At 36.7% G+C, this 22,703-nt stretch overlaps 3 protein-coding genes across 3 annotated transcripts; 1 reads left to right on the top strand and 2 right to left on the bottom strand.

Annotated features, from left to right (window-relative positions):
* Positions 1-5,184: 5,184 nt before the first annotated feature.
* On the top strand, positions 5,185-8,336 carry LOC116108312 (probable flavin-containing monooxygenase 1). The gene is made up of 6 exons (XM_031394561.1): positions 5,185-5,329; positions 5,924-6,411; positions 6,519-6,756; positions 6,909-7,084; positions 7,195-7,553; positions 7,647-8,336. The coding sequence occupies exons 2-6, from the start codon at positions 5,974-5,976 to the stop codon at positions 7,999-8,001; spliced, it is 1,566 nt and encodes a 521-aa protein (XP_031250421.1). The 5' UTR covers positions 5,185-5,329; positions 5,924-5,973; the 3' UTR covers positions 8,002-8,336.
* A 5,286-nt stretch (positions 8,337-13,622) lies between these two features.
* LOC116108352 (26S proteasome regulatory subunit 6A homolog) lies at positions 13,623-17,089 on the bottom strand. Its single transcript, XM_031394601.1, has 10 exons — positions 16,895-17,089; positions 16,292-16,408; positions 15,920-16,027; positions 15,626-15,817; positions 15,341-15,532; positions 14,995-15,113; positions 14,774-14,861; positions 14,366-14,485; positions 14,136-14,276; positions 13,623-14,012 (listed from the first exon to the last, which is right to left on the bottom strand). Exons 1-10 carry the CDS (start codon positions 17,006-17,008, stop codon positions 13,935-13,937), a joined length of 1,269 nt encoding a protein of 422 aa, XP_031250461.1. The 5' UTR covers positions 17,009-17,089; the 3' UTR covers positions 13,623-13,934.
* A 619-nt stretch (positions 17,090-17,708) lies between these two features.
* Positions 17,709-22,487, bottom strand: LOC116108342 (heparan-alpha-glucosaminide N-acetyltransferase). Its single transcript, XM_031394591.1, has 13 exons — positions 22,238-22,487; positions 22,008-22,145; positions 21,288-21,369; positions 20,726-20,802; positions 20,511-20,626; positions 20,303-20,420; positions 19,828-19,944; positions 19,632-19,723; positions 19,190-19,256; positions 19,024-19,105; positions 18,841-18,932; positions 18,288-18,431; positions 17,709-17,957 (listed from the first exon to the last, which is right to left on the bottom strand). Exons 1-13 carry the CDS (start codon positions 22,373-22,375, stop codon positions 17,811-17,813), a joined length of 1,410 nt encoding a protein of 469 aa, XP_031250451.1. The 5' UTR covers positions 22,376-22,487; the 3' UTR covers positions 17,709-17,810.
* Positions 22,488-22,703: the final 216 nt, after the last annotated feature.

Below are 22,703 nucleotides of genomic sequence, written 5' to 3'. Positions count from 1 at the left end.
AATCCCCTTTGTTTATGGGTCAACTTTCAGTAATGATAACAGGTTGGCATTTGATGCTTGATGTCACTGTTCCATTTTCTAAGTCATCACTGCATTATTTTAATGGAATAAAATCTCAGGTATATCTCCTGCAATGAAAATTATTGATAAAATGTCAAAGTACAGAAAAGAATAGGATCCATTAATAAGATCATGAAAATTATGGATTGTTTTCTCCGTCAAAATTTCCTAACTGAAATATTACAAAAAGACTGTCAAACTTCATCCTGGACTATTTCTCATTCTCTTCTTAGCTTATGTAAAGTTGATACCAGAAGATAAGCTCCAAGAAAACACTTGGAATTCAGGAGATAAAAAGGGTTTCCTCTTTGTTGGTGGAGGTGTGTTTTTGCACTTGAAGGCATGTAACTACTGCTTATCTGTTGACGCTTGCTTTTGGACGCCAACGACTCACACGTGAGAAGCGCTAAGCGGACTTAGGAATCACACGTGATGGATCCATGAGATTTGAATATGGAGCTGAGATTATATATGTTGCAGAAAACATAAATAAAATATTGGCAAGAGGGGGTTTTATAGTGGTTCGGATGCTCAACAAGCGACTCCTATATCCACTGTTATTTTATTGATCTCTGACTATTTCTATGATATTGCCCATAAGACATACAAAGATGAAGAAATACAATGTTTACAGAGAGAGAATGAAATAAAGCTCAAATCTCAGCCCAACCTCTTTCTTCGGGAAGAGGAGTGCTAATTTATCCACCTAAACACTCAATGTAATGAGTGTTTTGCAAGTTGCCTTGACATATGGAAGGCTCTCGTCCATTCATTTCTTGAAAGAAGATATGGTTGGTGTGAATATCTTTGAGCAGATATGGGCTTGGCAGCACATTTATTAAGCTAACATAAGCGTGACTTTTGAGGCATAACAAAAGCCCCCCAGTTTTTGAAGTGCGTAACCGCGCTTTAGAAACTAAAGTCTTTGATCTGAATGGCTGCAGTCTCGAACTTAGGAGCTTGAACTGAAATCTGTTAGGAAAACGACCTGAAATCTGGTAGGAGCATGACCTGAAATCTGTTAGGAGCTCGACCTAAAATCTGTTGGGAGCTCGACCTGAGGGTCAAACGACCTCGACGTGAGAGGTCAAACGCCTCAACCTGAGAGGTCAAAACGAGCTCAACTTGAGGTCAAAACGACCTCGACCCGAGAGGTCAAACGAGCTCAATCTGGCAAAACGATCTAAACGAGCTCAACTTGAGGTCAAAACGACCTCGACCTGAGAGGTCAGAACGAGCTCAATGAGCAAAACGACCTCGACCTAAGAGGTCAAAATGAGCTCATAAGCAAAACGACCTCAATCTAAGAGGTCATAACGACCTCGACTTAGAGGTCAAAACGAGCTCATGAGGCCATAACGACCTCGACCTGAGAGGTCAAAACGACCTCAACTGAGAGATCAAAACGCTCAATAAGCAAACGACCTCAATCTAAGAGGTCAAAACGAGCTCGACCTGAAAAGGTCATAACGAGCTCGACCTGAGAGATCATAACGAGCTCTACCTAAGAGCACAAAAGATCAACATCTCAGCGTGTGTCAGCGATCTGAACACGCGATTTGAAGCTAAAGATCAGCGTCTGAAGCCAAGGATCAGACGACCTGTGCATGCGATCTGCGATCTGGCCACGCGATCGGAGAACTCTGATGCGTGCGATCCGCTATCTGATGCAGGCGATCCGCGTTGGAGAATTCTGATGCGCGATCGAAGAATTCTAACGAGTACATCTGTGATCTGGCCACGCGATCGGAGAACTCTGACGTGTGCAATCTAACCAAGCGTTGGAGAATTCTGACGCATGTTTGAGATCTGACACGCCATCAGGAAACTTGGACGCAGGTTTGAGAATCGAACCTGCATGGGCCACCAAACTGTTGACGCTTGATTTTGGACGCCAACGACTCACACGTGAAAGCACTAAGCGGATTTAGGAATCACACGTGATGGATCCATGAGATTTGAATATGGAGCTGAGATTATTATGTTGCGAAAACATAAATAAAAGATTGGCAAGAGGTTTTTATAGTGGTTCAGATCGCTCACAAGCGACTCCTATATCCACTGTCATTTTATTGATCTCTGACTATTTTTATGATATTGCCCATAAGCATATAAAGATGAAGAAATACAGTGTTTACAGAGAGAGAATGAAATAAAGCTCAAATCTCAGCCCAGCCTCCTTCTTCGGGAAGAGAAGTGCTATTTATACACCTAAACACCAATGTAATAGTGTTTTGCAAGTTACCTTGATACATGGAAGGCTCTCGTCCATTCATTTCTTGAAAAGAGATATGGTTGGTGTGGATATCTTTGAGCGATTAGGCTTGGCCACATTTATATAGCTGACATAAACGTGACTTTGAGGCATAACATTATCTAATCTCATTTTTTTGGAGGATGTGTAAGTTGAAAATATGCAATTTAAAAGATAAAGAAGAGGAAACTTTCTTCTGCAATAGAATAACCTTATCACAAATTTGGGAAGTCTCACCCAGTGCATGTCATGAACGGATATACCAATTAATTCTTGAGTGCGTCATATGGTAGATGCAATAAATGTTTTTCCAATTTTTTAATATTGATAATCAATGAACTGTGAATGGAATAACACCAGGGAAATGGTCAAGAAGTGAGACTCTTTTAACTTAGATTCTGAAGATTTAAGAACTTCTTGATCTGTTGGAAGTTACATGAAGGGTTTTGTTCTGGGAAAGTGAGCTAATACATGTGAAGTCACATGAAGACGTGACCATTTCCACTTAAGGTGCTATAAAACTAGTTGATGAAAATAAAATTGTATCTCTGGCAAATCAAAGCGGCTCCCCCCGGAATTCTGTGAATGCCTGCAAATATATTTTACTTTCTTGCTTGCTTGCTGGTTTATTGGAAGAATAATTTAGTAAAATTTACACATGGTTGATAGTTGTACAAACATGGCAGTAGACTCTTCTCGAGATCTGACCTTTCGCACTTAACTGGGTGCCACGTTAGCCCTATGTTCCCAGGCATAACAGAAGCTTTCCATGATTATTCCAAGTCTAAAAAGACCACTTGTAATCTAATTCATAAGCAGAAGAATGTGTGAATTTTCTATAAAGTAAGACACATTATCTTGCACATTTTAACTAGAGAAAAAGAAAAAAAAAAAAAAATCACTTGTTTGCCATAAACTCTTGTACAAATATCTCCATGAAGATCTCGATTACAATAATGCATTTGACTTATTAATGGAAGAAATAAAAAAGCATGTGGGGTTGGGGTATCTTATAGGTAGATCATAAATACTATTTCTTTTCATATACTCTTACAACACTTGCTCACAGCAAACCTCTCCACCAGCTTGCAGTTTGTCTTTCAGTAAAACTATGGTAGGAAAAAAGTGGTTTTGGGCCATAATCACTTAATGAAAACTTCCAACAAACACAATAATAACAAACAAGCCTTTGGAATAAACAACCAGAATGCTACCACAACCCAGCTTGCAGTTTGTCCTGTCATAAGATATTTTATTTATACAAATATTATATCATATGAAAACTTCTAACAAACACAATAATAACAAACAAGCCTTTGTAATAAACAGCCAGAATGCTACCACAACCCAGCTTGCAGTTTGTCCTGTCATAAGATATTTTATTTATACAAATATTATATCACATGAAAACTTCTAACAAACACAATAATAACAAACAAGCCTTTGTAATAAACAACCAGAATGCTACCACCACCCAGCTTGCAGTTTGTCCTGTCATAAGATATTTTATTTATACAAATATTATATCATCCTCTAACTATCCTTTTGTTCATATCAGTTTGTGTCCATCTCAACTAATCTCTTGTAACGTTGAAGTTGACAATCGAATAAGCTTCTCAATGATCACCCCTATTAGGATTAATAGAGATTCGAACTCAAAAGCTCATGAAACCTCTTTTTATTTTTTTTACCATCAGATCACTTTGTGTAATTAACTATTCAACTAATATGATAGCAATATAACTTCATATACTAACATTTGTCATTCGGTGTGCTACCCTTTTTCCAGATCTGACAAGAATATACTTTGTCTTACTAGTTTGTATATGGATAAGAACTACATCCTTTTTCCAGATCTGACAAGACTATACTTTGTCTTACCATTTTGTATATGGATAAGAACAACATGAGTTGGCAAAATTCAACACTAAATGTCCTTATTCCTGAGGATTAAATTTTGAGTATATCAAACTCTTTATATTTGTTTAACCACAATGGGTTATTCTGAGGGTAAAAAATGTTTGTTCTCTTTTTTAAGTTTCTATGTTCAAACCTTGATATCACTTAGTATAATGATATTGTAGTTTATCTGGTTCTTTGAGTTTATAAGATGTTTAATAGATCTCTGATATTAATTAAAATGAACACAAATTCACCCGAATACTTTAGTTACCAAAAAACAAATTCTTCAACTTCGTCCATGATGAAAAATGTGAGAGAAAGTTGTAAAGACATTATATGACTTGAAAATTTGTGATTCCGATTGATGATAAGATTGTTAATGAGTTAGATCAAGCCCACCGACTGGCCATATTGAAGCAGGTGCACAATTTTTAATTTCTATGCATATTGATTAGTCATTGGAGGCATTTCATTAATCAAACAGTCACATTGGAAATCAGGACTCTGTTTAATCAAAATTAATATAAAGTAATCCCCTTTCTTTATGGATCAAAATTAATATAAAGTAATTCCCTTTCTTTATGGGTCAACATCACTGATGATAAAAGTTTGGCATTTGATGTGACTATTCCATTTCCTAAGTCATCACTGCATTATTTTAATGGAATGAAAATTACTAATAAAATGCGAATAGAATCCATTAATATCTAATTCTTAATAAGCAATGTTACGGTCACTCAAAATATACGTTAAATTCATGCATTAACATGTGTGGTATCATCTATTTTTCTTAAAAAAAAAAATTTATAATTAATAGACGATTAAGATTGTGTCACATCTATCGATGTATAAATTTAGTATATTTTTTTGAATAACTATATCATTTTTCTTAATTCTAAACGCCTAATAATTAAGATCATGACAATTATTGATTGTTTTTGCCGTCAAATTTTCCTATATAAAATATTTCATAAAGGCTGTCAAACTTCATGCTGGATAATTTCTCATTCTCTTCGTAGCTTATATAAAGTTGCTAACAGAAGATAAGCTCCAAGAAAACACTGGAATTCATGAGATAATTTGTTGGTGGAGGTGTTCTTTTTGCACTTGAGGGTATGTCACTACTGCTTATCTCTTCTCATTTTTTTCAAGGATTTGTCGGTTGAAAATGTGCAATTTAAAAAATAAAGGAAACTTTCTTCTGCAATAGAAAGTCTCACCCACCGGCCACTGCATTCATGAACTGATATACTAATTAATTCTTGAGTGTGTCATATGGTAGATGCAATAGATGGTCTTCCAATTTTTTAATATTGATAATCAATGAAGCGTGAATGGGATAACACATGGGAAATGGTCAAGAAGTGAGACTCTTTTAACTTCAATTATGAAGAGTTAGATCTGTTGGAAGTTACATTAAGGGTTTTGTTCTGGGAAAGTGAGCTAATACATGTGACCATTTCCATTTAAGTTGCTATAAAACTGGTTGATGAAAATAAAATTATGGCTCTGGCAAATCAAATCAGCTCCCGCTGGAATTCTGTGAATGATTGAATTTCAGATTGAATCTGCAAATATATTTTACTTTTCTTGCTTGCTTGCTGGTTTATTGGAAGAATAATTTATTAAAATTTACACATGGTTGATTTTTGTAGTAACAATGTATTTACTATCCATCCCCCCATTTGTATATATAAATATAAGCAGGCTCTAAGGAGGAAGAAGCATATGCAATTGATAGCTAATACTAGTTAGCAATGGAGAAAAAAATAGCCATCATTGGAGCTGGTATTAGTGGTCTTCTTGCCTGTAAGTACGTTCTGTCAAAAGGTTTCCATCCCATTGTTTTTGAGGCGAGAAGTAGCATTGGAGGAGTATGGATAAAAACTGTTGAGACAACAAAAATACAAACGCCTAAACCAGCATATCAGTTCTCAGATTTTCCGTGGCCCTCTTCGGTCACTGTAGACTTCCCTAGCCAACATCAAGTCCTTGATTATATTCAATCTTATGCACATCATTTTGACTTGCTTAAGCACATCAAATTCAATACCAAGGTTGTTGGCATTGAATATGAAGGTGCTTCCGATGAAGAGATTGGGTCTTGGAGTTCATGGAATGGCAGTGGTACGCCCTTTAGCTCACAAGGGAAATGGAAGGATGTAGCAGAGGACATACAAAGCCATTCAACTGAGGTACATGTATCCTTTATATATCTTTGTTTAGAGTTTTAAGAACATATAGATACAGTTCATTATGATCTAGTATGTTTCTTTTTGCTAAGGACTTATTGAAAATGCAGGTTTACCAAGTGGACTTTGTAATTCTCTGCTTGGGGCGATTCAGTGATGTTCCAAACATGCCAGAATTCCCTCCAAACAAGGGTCCAGAAGCATTTCATGGCAAGGTGATACACTCTATGGAATACGTTGCCATGGATTACAAAAGTGCTGCTGAGTTTTTGAAAGGGAAGCGAGTTACCGTGGTTGGATTCCAAAAAAATGCATTGGACATTGCAATGGAATGCAGTACAGCAAATGGTAAGATAAACTTAACAACTAATCATTCTCAACTAAAGTTTCCTGTAAAAGACCAAGCAATTTGTAGATCCTCATATAACTTGTGCCAAAAGTAGAAGGAATCTCCAGTTTATTGCATTAATCTTCTATTAACCAATTTTATTGGATTCCAGGGTTGGAATTTCCATGTACGGTTATGTACAAGACTGAACACTGGAATGTCCCTGATTACCTTCCCTGGGGAGTCCCTTTGGCATACTTTTACCTGAACAGGTTTTCAGAGCTTTTGGTTCATAAGCCTGGAGAAGGAATTCTACTGAGCCTCTTGGCAACATTGTTTTCACCACTGGTACACTTTTTGTATTCCTTTATGAATCATTCAAAATATTTCTTCCATTCCAAATAAAAAAAAAATCACCATCTTAAAGGACTAATTTACTTGGGGTATGCAATTTACAGAGATGGGCATTTTCAAAATTTGTAGAAAGCCATATTAAGCACAAGCTTCGATTAGCAAAGTACGGAACGGTTCCCAAACACAGTTTCCTTAAGGAACTGAATTCATGTTTGATCGCAACGGTGCCTGAAAAGTTCTATGACAAAGTTGATGAGGGCAGCATCATTTTGAAGAAATCTCCAAGTTTCAGCTTTTGTGAAGAAGGCATCTTGGTTAATGGAGAGACCGAGCCTCTGAAGACTGATTTGGTGATATTGGCTACAGGATTCAGGGGTGAAAAAAAGCTCAAAGACATTTTTGTCTCCCAAACCTTTCAAGACCACATTTTAGGCTCGCCAAAGGAAGCAGTTCCACTCTACAGGTTAGCATATACATTAATGAAAATATTCAGGTACCAACCTCTTACTTTTCTTCACTGAGATTATTAACTTTTAATATGTTTGCATTTGATCAGGGAAATCATTCATCCCCGAATTCCTCAACTGGCAGTAGTTGGATTCTCGGAAAGTGTTGCAAATTTGTACACCTCAGAGGTGAGATGCCAGTGGCTCGCAGAACTTCTCTATGGAACTTTCATATTACCTAACATAAAGGAGATGGAAAAGGATATAAAGAAATGGGATGAATTCATGAAGCAATCCTCTGGTGAATACTACAGAAGATCATGCATAGGTGGGCTTCATATATGGTATAATGATCAACTGTACAAGGACATGGGAAGGAACCCCAAAAGGAAGAAAGGATTTTTTGCTGAACTATTTGAGCCTTATGGACCATCTGATTACCTCCCTTCTTCAAGAAGCAATTAAACTGATGAAGTAATGATATTTTGCTGGAAATGCATTATTCAGAGGCTGGTTTTTTTAAAATGTTTTTGGCGCCAAGGAAGACTGTTTTGCTGTGCTGAACAAAATTGGTTAAGGGGCAGCTGGATGATTTGTTTTTGTGATGTAATTAGGTAGATGGAGCCGGGATTATGGCATTTTGTCTTTAAATTATAATGTATTAGTTTAACTTGTGTGGCTTAATTTAAATTCTGTAGAAGTGTCCCTGCAAGGGTGGTTGTAACAGTGGACTCTAAGCAAGTATTTTGTATAAGTTTGTTCCATGTTGTTCAATGAAAGATAACCTTCTCTTCTCCGAATTCTTTTCTTCTTTTCCTTTTTTGATTGATCTGGCATTAACACCAACAAATGGTATCAGAGCCATTTCACCAGACCTCTAGATAGAATAAAAAATCTAATCTCAAGCTCAGTCACCCTCCATTTTTTCCAAAAAAATAGCTATGTCCCAAGTCTCAAAACCTGCTTCTATGGCCTCTCAATTAGCCTTCCTTTCACCTCCTATCTTCAATGGTGAGCAGTACCACATGTGGCCTATAGAATGAAAGCTTATTTAAGAGGGCAAGGACTCTGGCAATGCGTGGAAGAAGAGAAACGGCCTCCTCAGTTGGGTCCAAATCCCACTCTGAATCAAATAAGGCTACACGAGGAGGAATTGTCAAAGGCTCTAAGAGCTTTATCCCATATTCTTTCAGCTATTATAGACCTTGTGTTTACAACGATAATGACATGTCAAATTGCAAAAGAAGCATGGAAAGTTAAGAGAGGAGTTCATGGGAAGTGACATAATAAGAAACATGCAAGTGCTGAATGAGAAGGGAATTTAAGATGTTGAGAATGCAAAAAACTGAGAAGGTAAAAGAGTATGCGGATAGACTGATGAGTGTGGTCAATAAAATCAGGCTGCTTGGAGTGGAGATGACTGACAAGATGATTGTTGAGAAGGTGCTAGTGAGTTTGCCTGAGAGGTTTGAGTCAAAGATTTTCTCCCTAGAGGATTCTAAGGACCTGTCTCAAATCACCCTTACCGAGCTAGTCCATGCATTGCAACCTCAAGAGCAAAGAAGGTTATTGAGGCAGGAAGATGCTAATGAAGGTGCTATGATAGTAGCTCAAAGAGGCAAGGTTATGCAAGGGAATAATAGAAGTTATGCTAGAGATAAGAAGGGAAAGGAAAAGACTAGTGGTTAGTAGGGAAAATCAAGTGGAAAAGACTAGTGGTTAGTAGGGAAAATCAAGTGGAACAAGAGGCTACCACCATGTCCTCATTGCAAGAAAAAGAGTCATGCAGAGACTAGGTACTGGTTTAAGCCTGGAATTCAATGTAGAGCCTGCAAACAATTTGGCCACATTGAGAAGGTGTGTAAGAACAAAAGAACTCAGCCACAACAACAAGCACAAGCCGTGGAAGATCAACAACAAGGCCATGAGTCTTAACAACTTTTTGTGGCTTCTTGTTGTACGACTTAGGTTAGCAATGAGGTTTGATTGATAGATAGTGGCTGCACCAATTACATGATAGCAGATTTCTAGAATTTTGTCAAGCTGGATATTTTATACAACTCCAAAGTCAAAATAGGGAATGGTGATTATCTAGAGGCCAAGGGAATTGGTGATGTTGTTGTCCTAACACAATCAGGTACAAAAATTATTTCAAATGTTTTGTATGTACCCAAGATTAGTCAAAATTTATTAAGTGTTGGACAAATGTTAGAAAATGATTATTCCCTGCATTTCAAAATCAATCATGTGTTATATTAGATAGAGGGGGAAATGAATTGATGAGTGTGAAGATGTTGGGAAAGAGCTTCCCAATTGAGTGGAAAAAATTAGAAACTCTTGCACTAACCATAGGCTAGAAGAGTCTAAACTTTGGCACAAAAGGTTTGGTCATTTCCACTAAGACACGTCCTAGTTTACCTAAAATTGAAGAGAAGAAGAGCTTTTGCATAGCCTGCCAACTTGGTAAACTTAGCAGACCACCTTTTCCATCAGATCAGGCTTGGAGAACAACAAATAAACTCCAACTGATCCACATTGATGTGTGTGGCCCCATGAAAACTGAATCACTAAATGGAAGTAAGTATTTCGTTCTGTTTATTGACGATTTCTCCTGGATAGCCTGGGTGTACTTCCTAAAGCAAAAGAATGAAGTAGCTACTGTGTTTAGAAAATTCAAGCTTCTGGTGGAGAATCAGCAGGGTTGAAGATCAAGGCCATAAGGAGTGACAATGAGACAGAATATACATCAAGTGAGTTCGGCTCAATTTGCAAAGAAGCTGGGATTATGCATCAATTCACCACTCCATACACCCCACAGCAAAATTGGGCCAGTGAAAGGAGAAAGAGAACAATCATGGAGATGGCAAACTTGCTATTTGATGGGACGTGGGATGACACCACAAGGGCGCGAGGTCCATAATGAGTGATGACCTCACAATGATGCAAAACCCATAAGGTTTCGTCCTATATAGACATGCGAGGTTCATAAAATGCATTTTAGGTGAAAGACGCTTGTGAAGCCTAAATGCAAATGTGCATGCCAAACAAAGCCGTGCATTTTGAGTAATGGACGTTTATGTGATGCTCGAATTCAAATCCGTGCAAGCCTAGTAATGTGAATAATATCTACTCAATTGGACCTAAGATTTTACTATAACTATTATAAAAATGGTCTCTAAACATTGTAACTAGTAAGATACTGTTGTGAAAGGTTTCCATCATTATTCTAAGACTAAAAATATCACTTATATATCTAATCGTGAAACAGAAAAAAGTTATAACTTCCACAGTCTAAATAAAGAAAAAGAAAAAGAAAAACATGTTGTTTGTGACTTGAAGAATACAGATGGTTTGCTGGATACAGATGGTTTGCTGCATTTGTACGCTTATTAGGCTCATTTGGAGCTAAATTTGGGAAAAGATCAAGCTGCAGCTCGGGGCTTTTGGGAGAACCTGGTTAAGATCTGGTTTGGCGCATTCATCTTTTTCTCTTTCTTATCCTGTATAGTTCAATATGATTGATTTATGATTCATCTTTGTATTTTTTCCATATAACTTGCTTTTTGTCTGTGCAGGGGGTCAATGTTGGAAGCCTGGCAAGGTTATATAGCTATGGAAATTGAATTGGGACATTTAAATGAAGCTAGGTCCATCTACAAGAGATGTTACATTAAAAGATTTAGTGGGACAGGTTCAAAGGTATAATTCTTTTACATTACTTGCTTTCAATTATTCTAGATTGTTTTATGGACAGGATTTGAATTTGAAAGTTTTTAAACTGGTTTTTTCCTCCTTCCTTCTCATTTTTTTTTTTTTTTTTTTTTTTTTTTTTTTTTTTAAATTTTTTTTTTTTTTTTTTTTTTTTTTTTTTTTGGAAAATTGTTGCTTTTAGTAGTATATGATGCAACTTTATTTAATCAATTGATATTTGTCATCTGCAATGCAAACATTTCTTTCTTTATTCTCTTTTTGTTGTTGATGGAAGTTGAAACCAGACAAATGGCTTAAGTCAAGGTTGTTAAAATGTTGTTTATCAGGGAGGGCAATTTATGGAGATCTTTTGAACTCTTAACATAGAATCATGCTCTATAGCTGAGAATTTTTTTAGAGAGTAGCATTGCAATAGGTCAACTTGTTACTAGGGGTGTGGAAATCCAGTTAACCGGGCTGGAATACTAATATTTTGAACCGAATCGATTTTTTGGTTCAGGAGATAATTCAAACCAAAACCGGACCGAATTATCTCTTAAACCGATTATTAACCGAACCGATAATTCGGTTTGATTACCGGTTAACCGGTTTTATAAAACAATCCCCATTCTCTGACTATTTTGAGGGTTCACGATTTTGAACTACCGTCACCAACTTTCTTGCACCATCAAACCACCCAGACTCCACCTTCCACCCCATCAACTCATATACAATCATGATATCTGAACTTTGTTGGATAGAGTGACCTTTCTAGAGAGAGAAAAATAAGAAGATTGGTGAATAAAAAAGTTTGCAAAACTTAGAAAGTTGAAGAGATAAATCAAAGAATTTAACCGTATCAAACGAATGCTATTGGGTGTGAAGGCTGCTATCGGTTGAGATGAGAGAGAAGACTTGGAAAAAGAATAAAGTTGATTGTGATTGTGATTGGGAAAAAAATTGGTTGAGCAGCTACGACTGGGGTGGAAAGCTCTGTTTTAAAACCCAGACCAGACCGGCCGGTTCGATCGGTTCGATCGGGAGCTGGCCTTTACTTCGGTTCAGGTTAACACAAAATCGAAAATATTAATTAACCCGTTTTGGACCGGTAATGGACCGATGGAATAGTACAAAATCGTCGATCCGACCGGCTCGGAGCTTAAAACGGTTCGTCTAATCCAAAAAAATTCATATTCCTAATCCCTAAACCAATTTCAGCACCGTTTCATTATCTTCTATTTTCATCTTCAATGCTCCTTCAGGACACTTACACTAAAATCTACTGGCAAAGAAGAAGAAGGAAGGGGAGGGAAGAAGAAAGAGAAGTGGAGACACGAGAAAGAGTAAGAAGAATATTAGAAGAAAGAAAAGAGGAGATGAAGAGAAAGAGAAGAGAAGAGAAAAATTACAGTAGGTGAATAAGAAAGAGGAAGAAGAAAGAAGAAGAAAGTGACGGGGAGTGATGGGGAGAGAGAGAAAAAAAAGGAGAGAGAATTGATGGGAAGTGATGGCGTGATGGGGAGAGAGAAAAAAAATTAATAATAAAATTGAGGGTCCATTTGCTTTATATTAAACTTAGAGGGGTTTATAGAACTTTTAGGGATATATTTGCTAGTTTTTAAACTTATAACAATTAATAGAATTGTTTAAAGATGGTACTGTTATATACCGGTAAGACCGACCGGTCCAATCGGTTAGATCGGTCAACCCACAAACCGGCCTATTAACCGGGTCAACGAACAGCCCGGCTTTTAAATAGGTGTTTGTAGTTGTAGGAGAAGACGTAGTAAATATAAGTGGAGCCCCCCGTCGGTGGGGGGGAAGGACAAGTCTAAAAGGTAGGGTAAACCACGATATTAATATGATAAATTACTATAAAGTTTAAACCAAAAAACTTAAGCACGGAGCAAATCTTTCCTTAGAGTTGAAAAAGGGCATTTTGATTCCGTACAAGACACATTAAACTACCCTACTAATTAAAGGTATAAAACAACAAGATAAAAAGGGCCGTTGCGATTCCTAACAATCATTTGAAAAAGAAAATAAGATGGCGGCATTGGTCTCAACTTTTTACAATTTTCATGTGCTGTAAATCTTCTGTTCTTGGGTACTTTTTACTATTTTTAAGCTTTCGACTAAGTATATACTCAAGAGAGATTACCTTAGAATAATTTACCACTTTTAGAACAATTGACCACTGGCAAACCAACAACCATTTTTAGAGCAACAGAATCTTGGATTTTCGTAATTCCACAATTAGTAGTATTCTTCAGGAAGCAATCAGATGGCTAAAAAGTGAGTCCTTTTGGGTGGATTTACAGTAGTGTAACTGGAAAACAGACCAGGAAATCAGTTTTGAAACTGGGTTATATATGATATGCCAAGCTTGCTCAAGATAAATTCACAACAAAATCTAATATAAATGTCAAATGCAGATACCAAAATGAAAAATTCCAACAATCAAATTTGAGATGCTTGAGCAGCACTTGCAGCATCTCATTGTTGTTTACATCTAAACTTCCAAGCATGGCGGTGTTTACATTGAATTGAAGTATTACAGTACAGCAGGCTAAAGGTAAATTCATTGTAGAAGTAAAGCATTTGGTTCTTGACATAAACAAACTCCAGACTCACAAGCTTTCTTGCTTTCTCTTCTTGGCTGCCTGAGTAAAACCCTTCCTTCTGTTTGAATGCCCCTAGAACTCCGTCTAAGCATAATAATTTAAGCTTGATTTCTTCTTAGCCTGGACTTGAATGATACCTTCATTGAAATCTTCATGGTTCACCTGTAATAAGACAACATCAGAACACACTTAAATTGGCACTTTCTTGAATCGAAACTCAGATGTTCAAAGTAAATAACACAATGATTTTGTCGGGCCTTCTATTCACACAGAGAGAGAAAGCACCTCAGTAGCATCACGGCGAAGAGCTAGCATGCCTGCTTCAACGCAAACAGCTTTTAGTTGTGCCCCGTTGAAGTCATCAGTGGACCGTGCAAGTTCTTCAAAATTGACATCTGGGTGCACATTCATCTTCCTTGAGTGGATCTGCAAAATCAATCATGTAAAGGATTCTGTAAGTTTTATGCACAGGAGATGAAAAGCACAAATCACTAAAAAAGTTATTGTGTCAGTACCTGCAAAATTCGAGCTCTTGCTTCTTCACTTGGATGTGGGAACTCAATTTTGCGATCCAACCTACCAGAACGCATAAGAGCAGGGTCCAGGATATCTGCACGATTTGTTGCTGCTATCACCTGCAATTTACATAAAGTTATATTAGTGGTGACTTCAAGCATCCTAAACAGCAAGAGTTTACTACTCTTAAGCACCACACTGCATCATCTCAAAGAACTAAACCAATTTAATTGTCAGAAATGGGATCCTAAGAAAGAAAAATCTTCATCCCAGATACATCAGCCCAAAAAGAACACCAGAGGGACAAAACAATTCAAAACACCAATGGAATTCTAATTGCACCAGAATGATAAAGAAAAAGAAGAGTAAATAGAAAGATCCATCAGTAGTATGAGGCATTAACAAACCTTAATTCGATCGTCGCTACTAAACCCATCGAGCTGATTGAGTAACTCTAACATAGTTCGCTGCACCTCCCTATCTCCACTCACTTCACTGCAGTCAATGAAAGTGATGTACTATCAGAAAGGCCATTTAAGAATAAACTTCAATGACACCAATCCAACCCATTAATGTACCAAAGTCTTCACACCTCAAGATATAGTAATGCCTTGAAGATTCAACTTACCTATCAAAACGCTTTGTACCAATGGCATCAATTTCGTCAATAAAAATGATACAAGGTGATTTTTCTTTTGCAAGCTGAAAGGCATCACGAACCAGTTTGGCTCCATCACCAATGAACATCTAGAAATATTCAAAATTATGTTTATTATGGAGCCAGTTAGGTATACAAAAAACTTGCACACATCCTAATATAAACAATTAGTAAAATAAAAAACTGAAGAAGAGCACCAGCTGTCAGACTTAACACATCAAAAGCATATTGTAAGCCAAGAATGGCATCCAAATTGAAAATAAAAAAAATAAAAAAATCATTTGAAGTATAAGAAAATGAAAAAAGAATGTCATACCTGAACAAGTTGTGGACCTGCCAGCTTCAAGAATGTAGCATTTGTTTGTGCTGCACAAGCACGAGCCATCAAAGTTTTTCCAGTACCAGGAGGTCCATATAGAAGCACTCCCTTAGGTGGACGAACCCCCAACTTTTGGAACCGCTCTTTGTGTGTCATTGGCAGCACAATGGCCTCAACAAGTTCTTGGATCTGTCCCAAACCCGATTAAAATAGAAGGCATAAGATATATGGTGTTAACAAACACCACTAATTGTTCATAAGAAGCACATGTTAGAAACTAACCTGCTTCTCCAGTCCTCCAATGTCATTATAATCTTCAGTTGGTTTCTCATCAACTTCCATTGCCTTCACCCGGGAATCATATTCGGATGGCAGTGTGTCCAGGATCAAGTAACTATCCTTATTGACCCCAACTAAATCACCAGGTTTCAACTTATCTGGGTCAACAAGCCCAACTACTGGAAGGAAGATGGTCTGCATTCAAGATCAAATAATCATTTTAAATAATCACAAATTAACTAGCTGCGTACATGAGTAAACACACACACAAAACATATGTAAAAATCTGTGTCTTACCTGACGAGTAGATGTTTTCAACACTACACATTTACCCTTCCTTTGTGAGTCAAGATCAATATTGGCACCGTCTTCCTCAGCCTCATCTTCTGGATTCATTTCCAAAATCTGGAGACATAAACAGACTAAAAATAAAGCCCAGTCCAACCATAAATCTACTATTTTCTTCTGAATAATCCTAGAAGTTACACTCCCAGTAACTCAACTGAAATCCCAGTAAAAACCTGCTTCAGTGAAGTGCCACATGTAAATTTGCCACAAAAATTAACCAAGGGAACCTTTGATCTTTGTTTGCACCCACAAACGATAGGCTCATAGCTTACTCATCTCATATAAACAAACATGGTAAGAAAGGGAGTAACAGGAAATTACCTCAACAATGTTCCCCACCAAGTAAGGAAGCTGCTTATTAAGTTTAATCTTCTCCTGATTCTCCTTTATCTTCTCCTTGTACGAATCCAACTCAAGATTCGTTCTCTGCAACTCTTCCTAAAACCAAACAAAACACGCACATTAAAACCGACATTTGCACAACACATATCAAAACCTTTCTTCATATTTCCTAAGATACATTTCAATTCCATCACAAAAACCATAGGCACAACAATATACCTACAAAATCCAGGCCTTATATATAATCAATAAGCATAATTTTGCTCGCTCACTAATGAAATAAATCATTTGGAAGCAGAATTAACTAAAAAGAGAAGAACACAACCATAAAGCAAACAAATTACACATGCAAAACAACACAACTGGACAACAACAACTAACAAAAAAGTGCAGAACACAAAAGCCCTAAATTATAACAATTAAACACGAAAAATGGATAAAACAAAACCAATATAATTGATAAATACACATATATATTATATAGTCACAATTATCCGCGTAATTAGCGAAACCGGAGGAAATATTAAAACAAATACAAGAGAAACGGAGAGCGAGTAATTTGATAAAGTAGAGATCTGAGACCTTGAGCACGCGAATCTCGTTGTCGAGAAGGCGAGAAGCTCTGACGATGTCGTCCGTGGTCATGGAGGCCAGCTGGTCATCTTCGAACGAGTCTTCTACCATCGCCGTCGCCATTATGATCGCCGATGAATTTCAAGCAAAGCAGAGACTTTAACACAGAGAGATGATAAAAGAGTTCGACTTGTTTCCGAAGAAAAGAGGTTCGCTTCAGTGCTTTATAATGACTTGAAGATGGGCCTGGACTGGATATTTTTGACCCGAACATGGGAGCTGCATATGTACTTGAAGATGGGCCTGGGCTTTATAGTTTGAGCCGGACTTTTGTAATTTGGGCCTTATCATGATCCCTGTCCCCTGCGGTTTTATTAAATATTAAAACTATCCCTAAGGTTTAAAAAAATACAAAATTCTCCTGTGATTACTAAGCCATTAAACTTCAGGGGAATTTTATCATTTGATGAAATCTCAAGGGACTTAAACCATTCTTAACGATACTTACTTAAATATTCTTTTCCATTTATTTTAAAACCATTTATCAAAACCTCTTCAGAACTATCTCGACTACCTTGATGCTTGATGTTTCAGAAAGTCATTAAAATCATCACTTTTGTTGGGGTAAGATTATACTTACCCATTCTACATACCAAATGAACATCCTAACGGACGTAGAGTGCAACATAATCGTGATGGAAACTACTCACGTCACACTCCACGTCAGTCGAGATATCCATTCGATATGCATAATTGGTATGTTTAATATTTCCCTTTATTTTGATAGCATTGAACACTGATTAAGTCCATTCGGTATGCATAATTGGTACACTGAAGCAAATTGACATAATCTATGAATGAAAATCAGTAGCTTCGCTCTCCAAATATAAGAATACATATATACATGTATGTCAAAAACGAGCTACTAAAGCTTCCAATAGATACCAAAACGGTGGAAAATGCCTGCGACAAGACCCCAGAACAGGATCTCTGCAAAGATAACATAAAGTAGCATGCCTACTCTTCGTGAATGCCAAACTCCAATGAAAACGTGCTTTTGAATCCAATAAACCTGCCACAGATTAGATCAATCCTCTGGTAAATATTAGGATGTTAATGCAACAACATCAATGGATGATGAAAAGATGAAGGAACGCTGAAAAGAAAAAGAATTTGGTCATGGAAGTATCAAATGGTATCATGCAAGACCTTCTGAACCTTCCAATGAAATTTATGGTATTCCTACAGGACAATGAAAATCTAAATATAGATCAAGAGCAATGCTGTGATATGATGATATCCATTCCTTAAGCTTGAGCGAAGAATTAGAATCTTGTTAGATGCTGTAAATCTTGAATTCAAAATGAACGTAAACATATAATGCGTTGACAAGGAAACCCACCAGTGTATTATGTGGGTCATCATAATACCACCCGTTAATGAAACCTGCAAAGATGCCTTCAGCGGCCATTACATAAACGAGCATAGCATTCATGCCAATCCACTCCAATGGCAGAAAGATGAACGTTAATTCCCAAATGTCAACCTGACATAACAGAATATTTAGATCAACAGAGCATTGTAGTTAAAAGAATATAACAACCGTCCGTTTGTATGGCCAAAAAATGGTGCAGTCAATCTCTCATGCCTCTGCAAATCTTGAAAGAGCGTATGGCTGTAGGTGAACTGACCACTATCTAATATGCACAACAAAGTATGAAACTAACAAATAAATGCATCTGTCACTATTACCGAGTCACTGACATCAGAACACCTAGTCAGTGAGTCTTCAAAGACGAAATAGTCAGTTCCTTCAAATAAGGTTAGGCAGTTTACTATATTATGTGGCTTTTTTGCCCGGTTTAAATAGAGTGTTTTCAGATTCTTATGGATCCTTACATAGCCATCAACAAATATAGTTGGGAGCTATCACAGTTATACATAGACCATCATACCAGGGCATAGATGGCTGAAAAAACCAATGCAGCTGCTCCAGATGTTACACAAACATAGCTAAAAGTGTACAACTGTTTATTCAAAGGAATAGCTGCAATAAGAAAACAAAAACATTAGAATAGATGAATAGAAATTGATTTCCTTAACAAAATTTATGAAGAATTTCATGCTTCCATGCTTACCATGTGTGAAATGTAGAGTAAGCCCCAAAATGAGAAGACTGAGTCCCATCAAGACCCAATGCTTGAGTCTAGCTAAATGACCCTATAACAAAAAATTCATCAGGAAAATAAATCAATACCTACTGTTTAAAGCCATCAATATTTTAACAAGAAAAGTTGGCCTAACCTTCAAATGTATAAGCACATGTCCAAAATGTACACCTATAATTGTAGAGAGAATAGCAGATATGGAGCTGCAAATAGTAGTATTAAGTTCATATATTCAGTCAAATACATTTTCACAAGATTTACGGAGTTCAACATATAATTGGTGAGTTGTATTCACCAAGGACTTTAACTAACACTCCTAAGCTTCAAGCTGTATAAAATAAAATCATGCATGTAAAGATATGAAAGCAATGCTCTAATACAATGGTCGTTGGGGGAGAGTTCAAGTCTCTCAGCATGACAGCATTTTTCTCTATAATGGTTTGGTATATTATATCAGCGGTAGTAGATATATAGTACCAGCAATTCCCCCACGGTCCACTGATTAAAACCACAGGTTTTTGCTAATTTGTTAAAATTAATATGAAGTGCAAATAAAGTGAAAATGATGTACAACAAACCTCAAGATTCCTTCAGGTTCAAAAGGTGCATGACACCAAGATGGAGCATTACTCCTTAAAGGCCCCTCATATGGAGAATCTTGAGTACAAGCCTGTGGCACTACAGAAATTATTAAAAACTTGTGATTGAGATCTACCACGTCCATAAACTAGTAACCTCAAATCTAAAGAGATGTTCTGTATGCTTGCTACCCACTTTAGATCTCCTCCATGCTGGATGATGATACATGCGATTGATCCCTAAGACTTTTCTGTCAACATATCCCACAGCATTACATGGAGGATCAAGTTTTCCACTCACACCACAGCTCACCTAAAATTCAAAACAATGAAGAATTGAATAGAAATCCTAACATTGTGAGTTTTAGTACCATCGCTTGGACCCACCATCAAACAGAAGAAATGCAACCTTCACGAAAATGATTAAATTTGACAAGGAAATGTTTCCTGATGTATATCAAGAAGTAATAAAGTTTCAGAAGAGAAACACTATATTATTTCATCTTCATTTACTCTGTTATACCTCCAGGCTGATGGTAGATCATATGAATTATAAACTTATACCATGATAAAAATATAACATCTAATTTTGAATACTAGGGTATACCAGTATCATTTGAAGATAGATTATAAGGTTCTATAATATCAATTATGGGAATCCAGGGACTTACATTGAAAACCTTCCCAAAATCGGCACTATCCTTGTCATGAATAGTAAATTGCCAATCAGGAACATATGTTCCATAGATAATGGCCAAGTAAATGATTAGTACACATGCACCAACCAACCTGCAAATTGAGAAGATGGTGTTAACGTTTGTTCTACAGTATGATGGGCATTATCATCAATCAGAGAAAATAATAGAATTAAGAACTCACCAGTGCCAACAGTATAACCTGAATATCGAGAAACACCCAGGTGATTGATTCTTGTCTTGTGCATCTTTTGTAAAGATTTCCACCATTGCCACTATCAAATACGCAAGAGCTATTCTCTAGAAACAGTAAACTCAATTACTGCACAGATCCATTCATTCAAATAAATATACACATTCAAAAAATGTTAAGTATGTAAGAATTTAGACAAACGTTACCTGTAGAATGCCACACCACCTTATCATTTTTACGTCAACCCCATATGTTAATTTGTCAGGAGCATGAGAGAAACCACCTTCATAAGATAAGGTGCAAGTTAACATCAAAGAAATGTTTTTTTAAGTAATGGTTTAATATGGAAGAATTTGTTGACATGACATATGATTCCATGACAAACTTTGCCAAGTTGAAAAGATGTAACTGAACATAAAGTGCTGCATTTGCCATAATTTCAAAAGCTCTACAAATGGGCTTCAGGCCACAACAATAATACATTCAGCTAAGCACCTAAGCTTCGATCATCTCAGAAAGCAGTGGTTGCATCGGACAACTACCACATAAATCGCAATGAGCAATGCAGTTCTCTATCAATTACCATCTATTGTGCAATATTATTACACAGAAACAGGAATGTGGCAAAACACATGATTTCCAACAAAATGTCATTCACTGGCTACAAGAAAGCAAAAACACTCTTGAAAGCGTAAACATGGTAGCACTATATGGCAACATTGAACATCAAAAATGCAACCAAGCAGAGTATTTGGAAATGAAACTAACCTTGTAACAGGATGCCCCAAAATAGGAGTTTCAAAGTTCTAAGAATCACCTTTTTCACAGCTTCAAGCCGGCTCGGTATTCTCTACAACAAGATTTGCAACAAAGAAATCAAATTAACTGAAATAACATAAGGAATCAACCACAACAGTAACTACACTAAGACCTACATAGAACATGTTCTCAAGTAGTAGCCTATTTAAACTATTATATATCCTATCTAAAATAACAAAAGAATCCAAGTTTGGACAGGTCTTAAAGTTGCTAATTAATCATTTGAACTACACCCTGTCTATAAAGAATCTGTCTAAAGCAATACATTTTACATGTCACAAACAAACAACTGTGAGTGTGTTATACTACATAGTTGAATGAACAGATAATTCAACGATACTGCGACGGGTAACATCTAAAGTAGTATAAAACAATGTTTTAGCAATTACAGCATATAAAGTAGTTACATACACTGGTAACTGAAAAATCGTTTATGGTCACTAAATCCTGGTTACATACTAACCAAAACACACCAAAATAACTCTTGAAGGAAATATTCGAACAGTTTCTTATGCATAAGGTGATTAGTTTCAGAGCTTACAAATTTATCAAATATAATTACTAGTATTCACTAATATTACTTTAATATAGAAGCCATCTATCTATCTTCTAGTTATCTATTACCCTTTGCATTAAATAAAAAGATGAAAACATAAACCAAGGTCCAACCTTGAGAGCAAGAGCAATGGCCACACCCACAATGAACAAGAAGAAAGGCATGACAAAATCAGCCAAGTTGCAGCCATTCCAAGGAGCGTGACCAATCATGGGCCACTCTCCTCCAGCATCATCCACCAAAATCATCAACTACAAAACAACCCACATAAAAGAAAAATCATAATAAAGGTGCAAATTGAAGTTGAAAGACCGAGTTTCAAGAGAGATTGGAGATAACATACCGCCACTGTTAGGCCTCTAAAGATATCTAGTGAAGCGAGACGCTTTGTTTTGATATGAGGCTTTTGTGGGTCCGAGATATCGGGTTGGGAAATGATGAGAGGGTGGTGGTGACTCGGTTCGGCTTTGATTTCCGCCATTCAAAAGGAAAAAACTTTCTGGGTTTTGGACCCTCTTGTCTTAACGAGAAAAGATGAAGATTTTAAGAAGTTAAAGATGAACTGAAACTGAGCAATAATGCACACCTAACTAGTTAAGTCAGCTTCAAACTTCAGCAGTCTTTTGTCCTAGTAAGAATAAAGGGGGTAGGGAAGCTCTTTTTAATCCCTGAGGTTTCTCAAAGTAACACATTGATACAAAAGAATCTAAAAATGATACTGTCAACCTTATTAAGTTTCTTCTACAGTTCTACTTCGTTTTTATGTAATTTCTGTTTTGTTATTCACTAATTCACTTCCATTTTCCTTA

The sequence above is a fragment of the Pistacia vera genome, unplaced genomic scaffold (genome assembly GCF_008641045.1).
Source record: "Pistacia vera cultivar Batoury unplaced genomic scaffold, PisVer_v2 Contig562, whole genome shotgun sequence".
NCBI classification, from domain to species: domain Eukaryota; kingdom Viridiplantae; phylum Streptophyta; class Magnoliopsida; order Sapindales; family Anacardiaceae; genus Pistacia; species Pistacia vera.
This window is presented reverse-complemented; position numbering and strand designations above follow the sequence as displayed.

Excerpts from the sequence above, each read along its gene's own strand:
- LOC116108312 (XM_031394561.1), top strand. The coding sequence starts at position 5,974 with ATGGAGAAAAAAATAGCCATCATTGGAGCTGGTATTAGTGGTCTTCTT. Across the intron at positions 6,412-6,518 it reads TACAAAGCCATTCAACTGAG|GTTTACCAAGTGGACTTTGT; the intron begins GTACATGTATCC and ends TTGAAAATGCAG. Across the intron at positions 7,085-7,194 it reads CAACATTGTTTTCACCACTG|AGATGGGCATTTTCAAAATT; the intron begins GTACACTTTTTG and ends TGCAATTTACAG.
- LOC116108352 (XM_031394601.1), bottom strand. The coding sequence starts at position 17,008 with ATGGCGACGGCGATGGTAGAAGACTCGTTCGAAGATGACCAGCTGGCC. Across the intron at positions 16,409-16,894 it reads ACGAGATTCGCGTGCTCAAG|GAAGAGTTGCAGAGAACGAA; the intron begins GTCTCAGATCTC and ends GTTTGGTTTTAG. Across the intron at positions 14,862-14,994 it reads GGTACAAAGCGTTTTGATAG|TGAAGTGAGTGGAGATAGGG; the intron begins GTAAGTTGAATC and ends CATTGACTGCAG.
- LOC116108342 (XM_031394591.1), bottom strand. The coding sequence starts at position 22,375 with ATGGCGGAAATCAAAGCCGAACCGAGTCACCACCACCCTCTCATCATT. Across the intron at positions 21,370-22,007 it reads CCATTGCTCTTGCTCTCAAG|AGAATACCGAGCCGGCTTGA; the intron begins GTTGGACCTTGG and ends ATCTTGTTGTAG. Across the intron at positions 20,421-20,510 it reads AGGTTATACTGTTGGCACTG|GTTGGTTGGTGCATGTGTAC; the intron begins GTGAGTTCTTAA and ends CTCAATTTGCAG.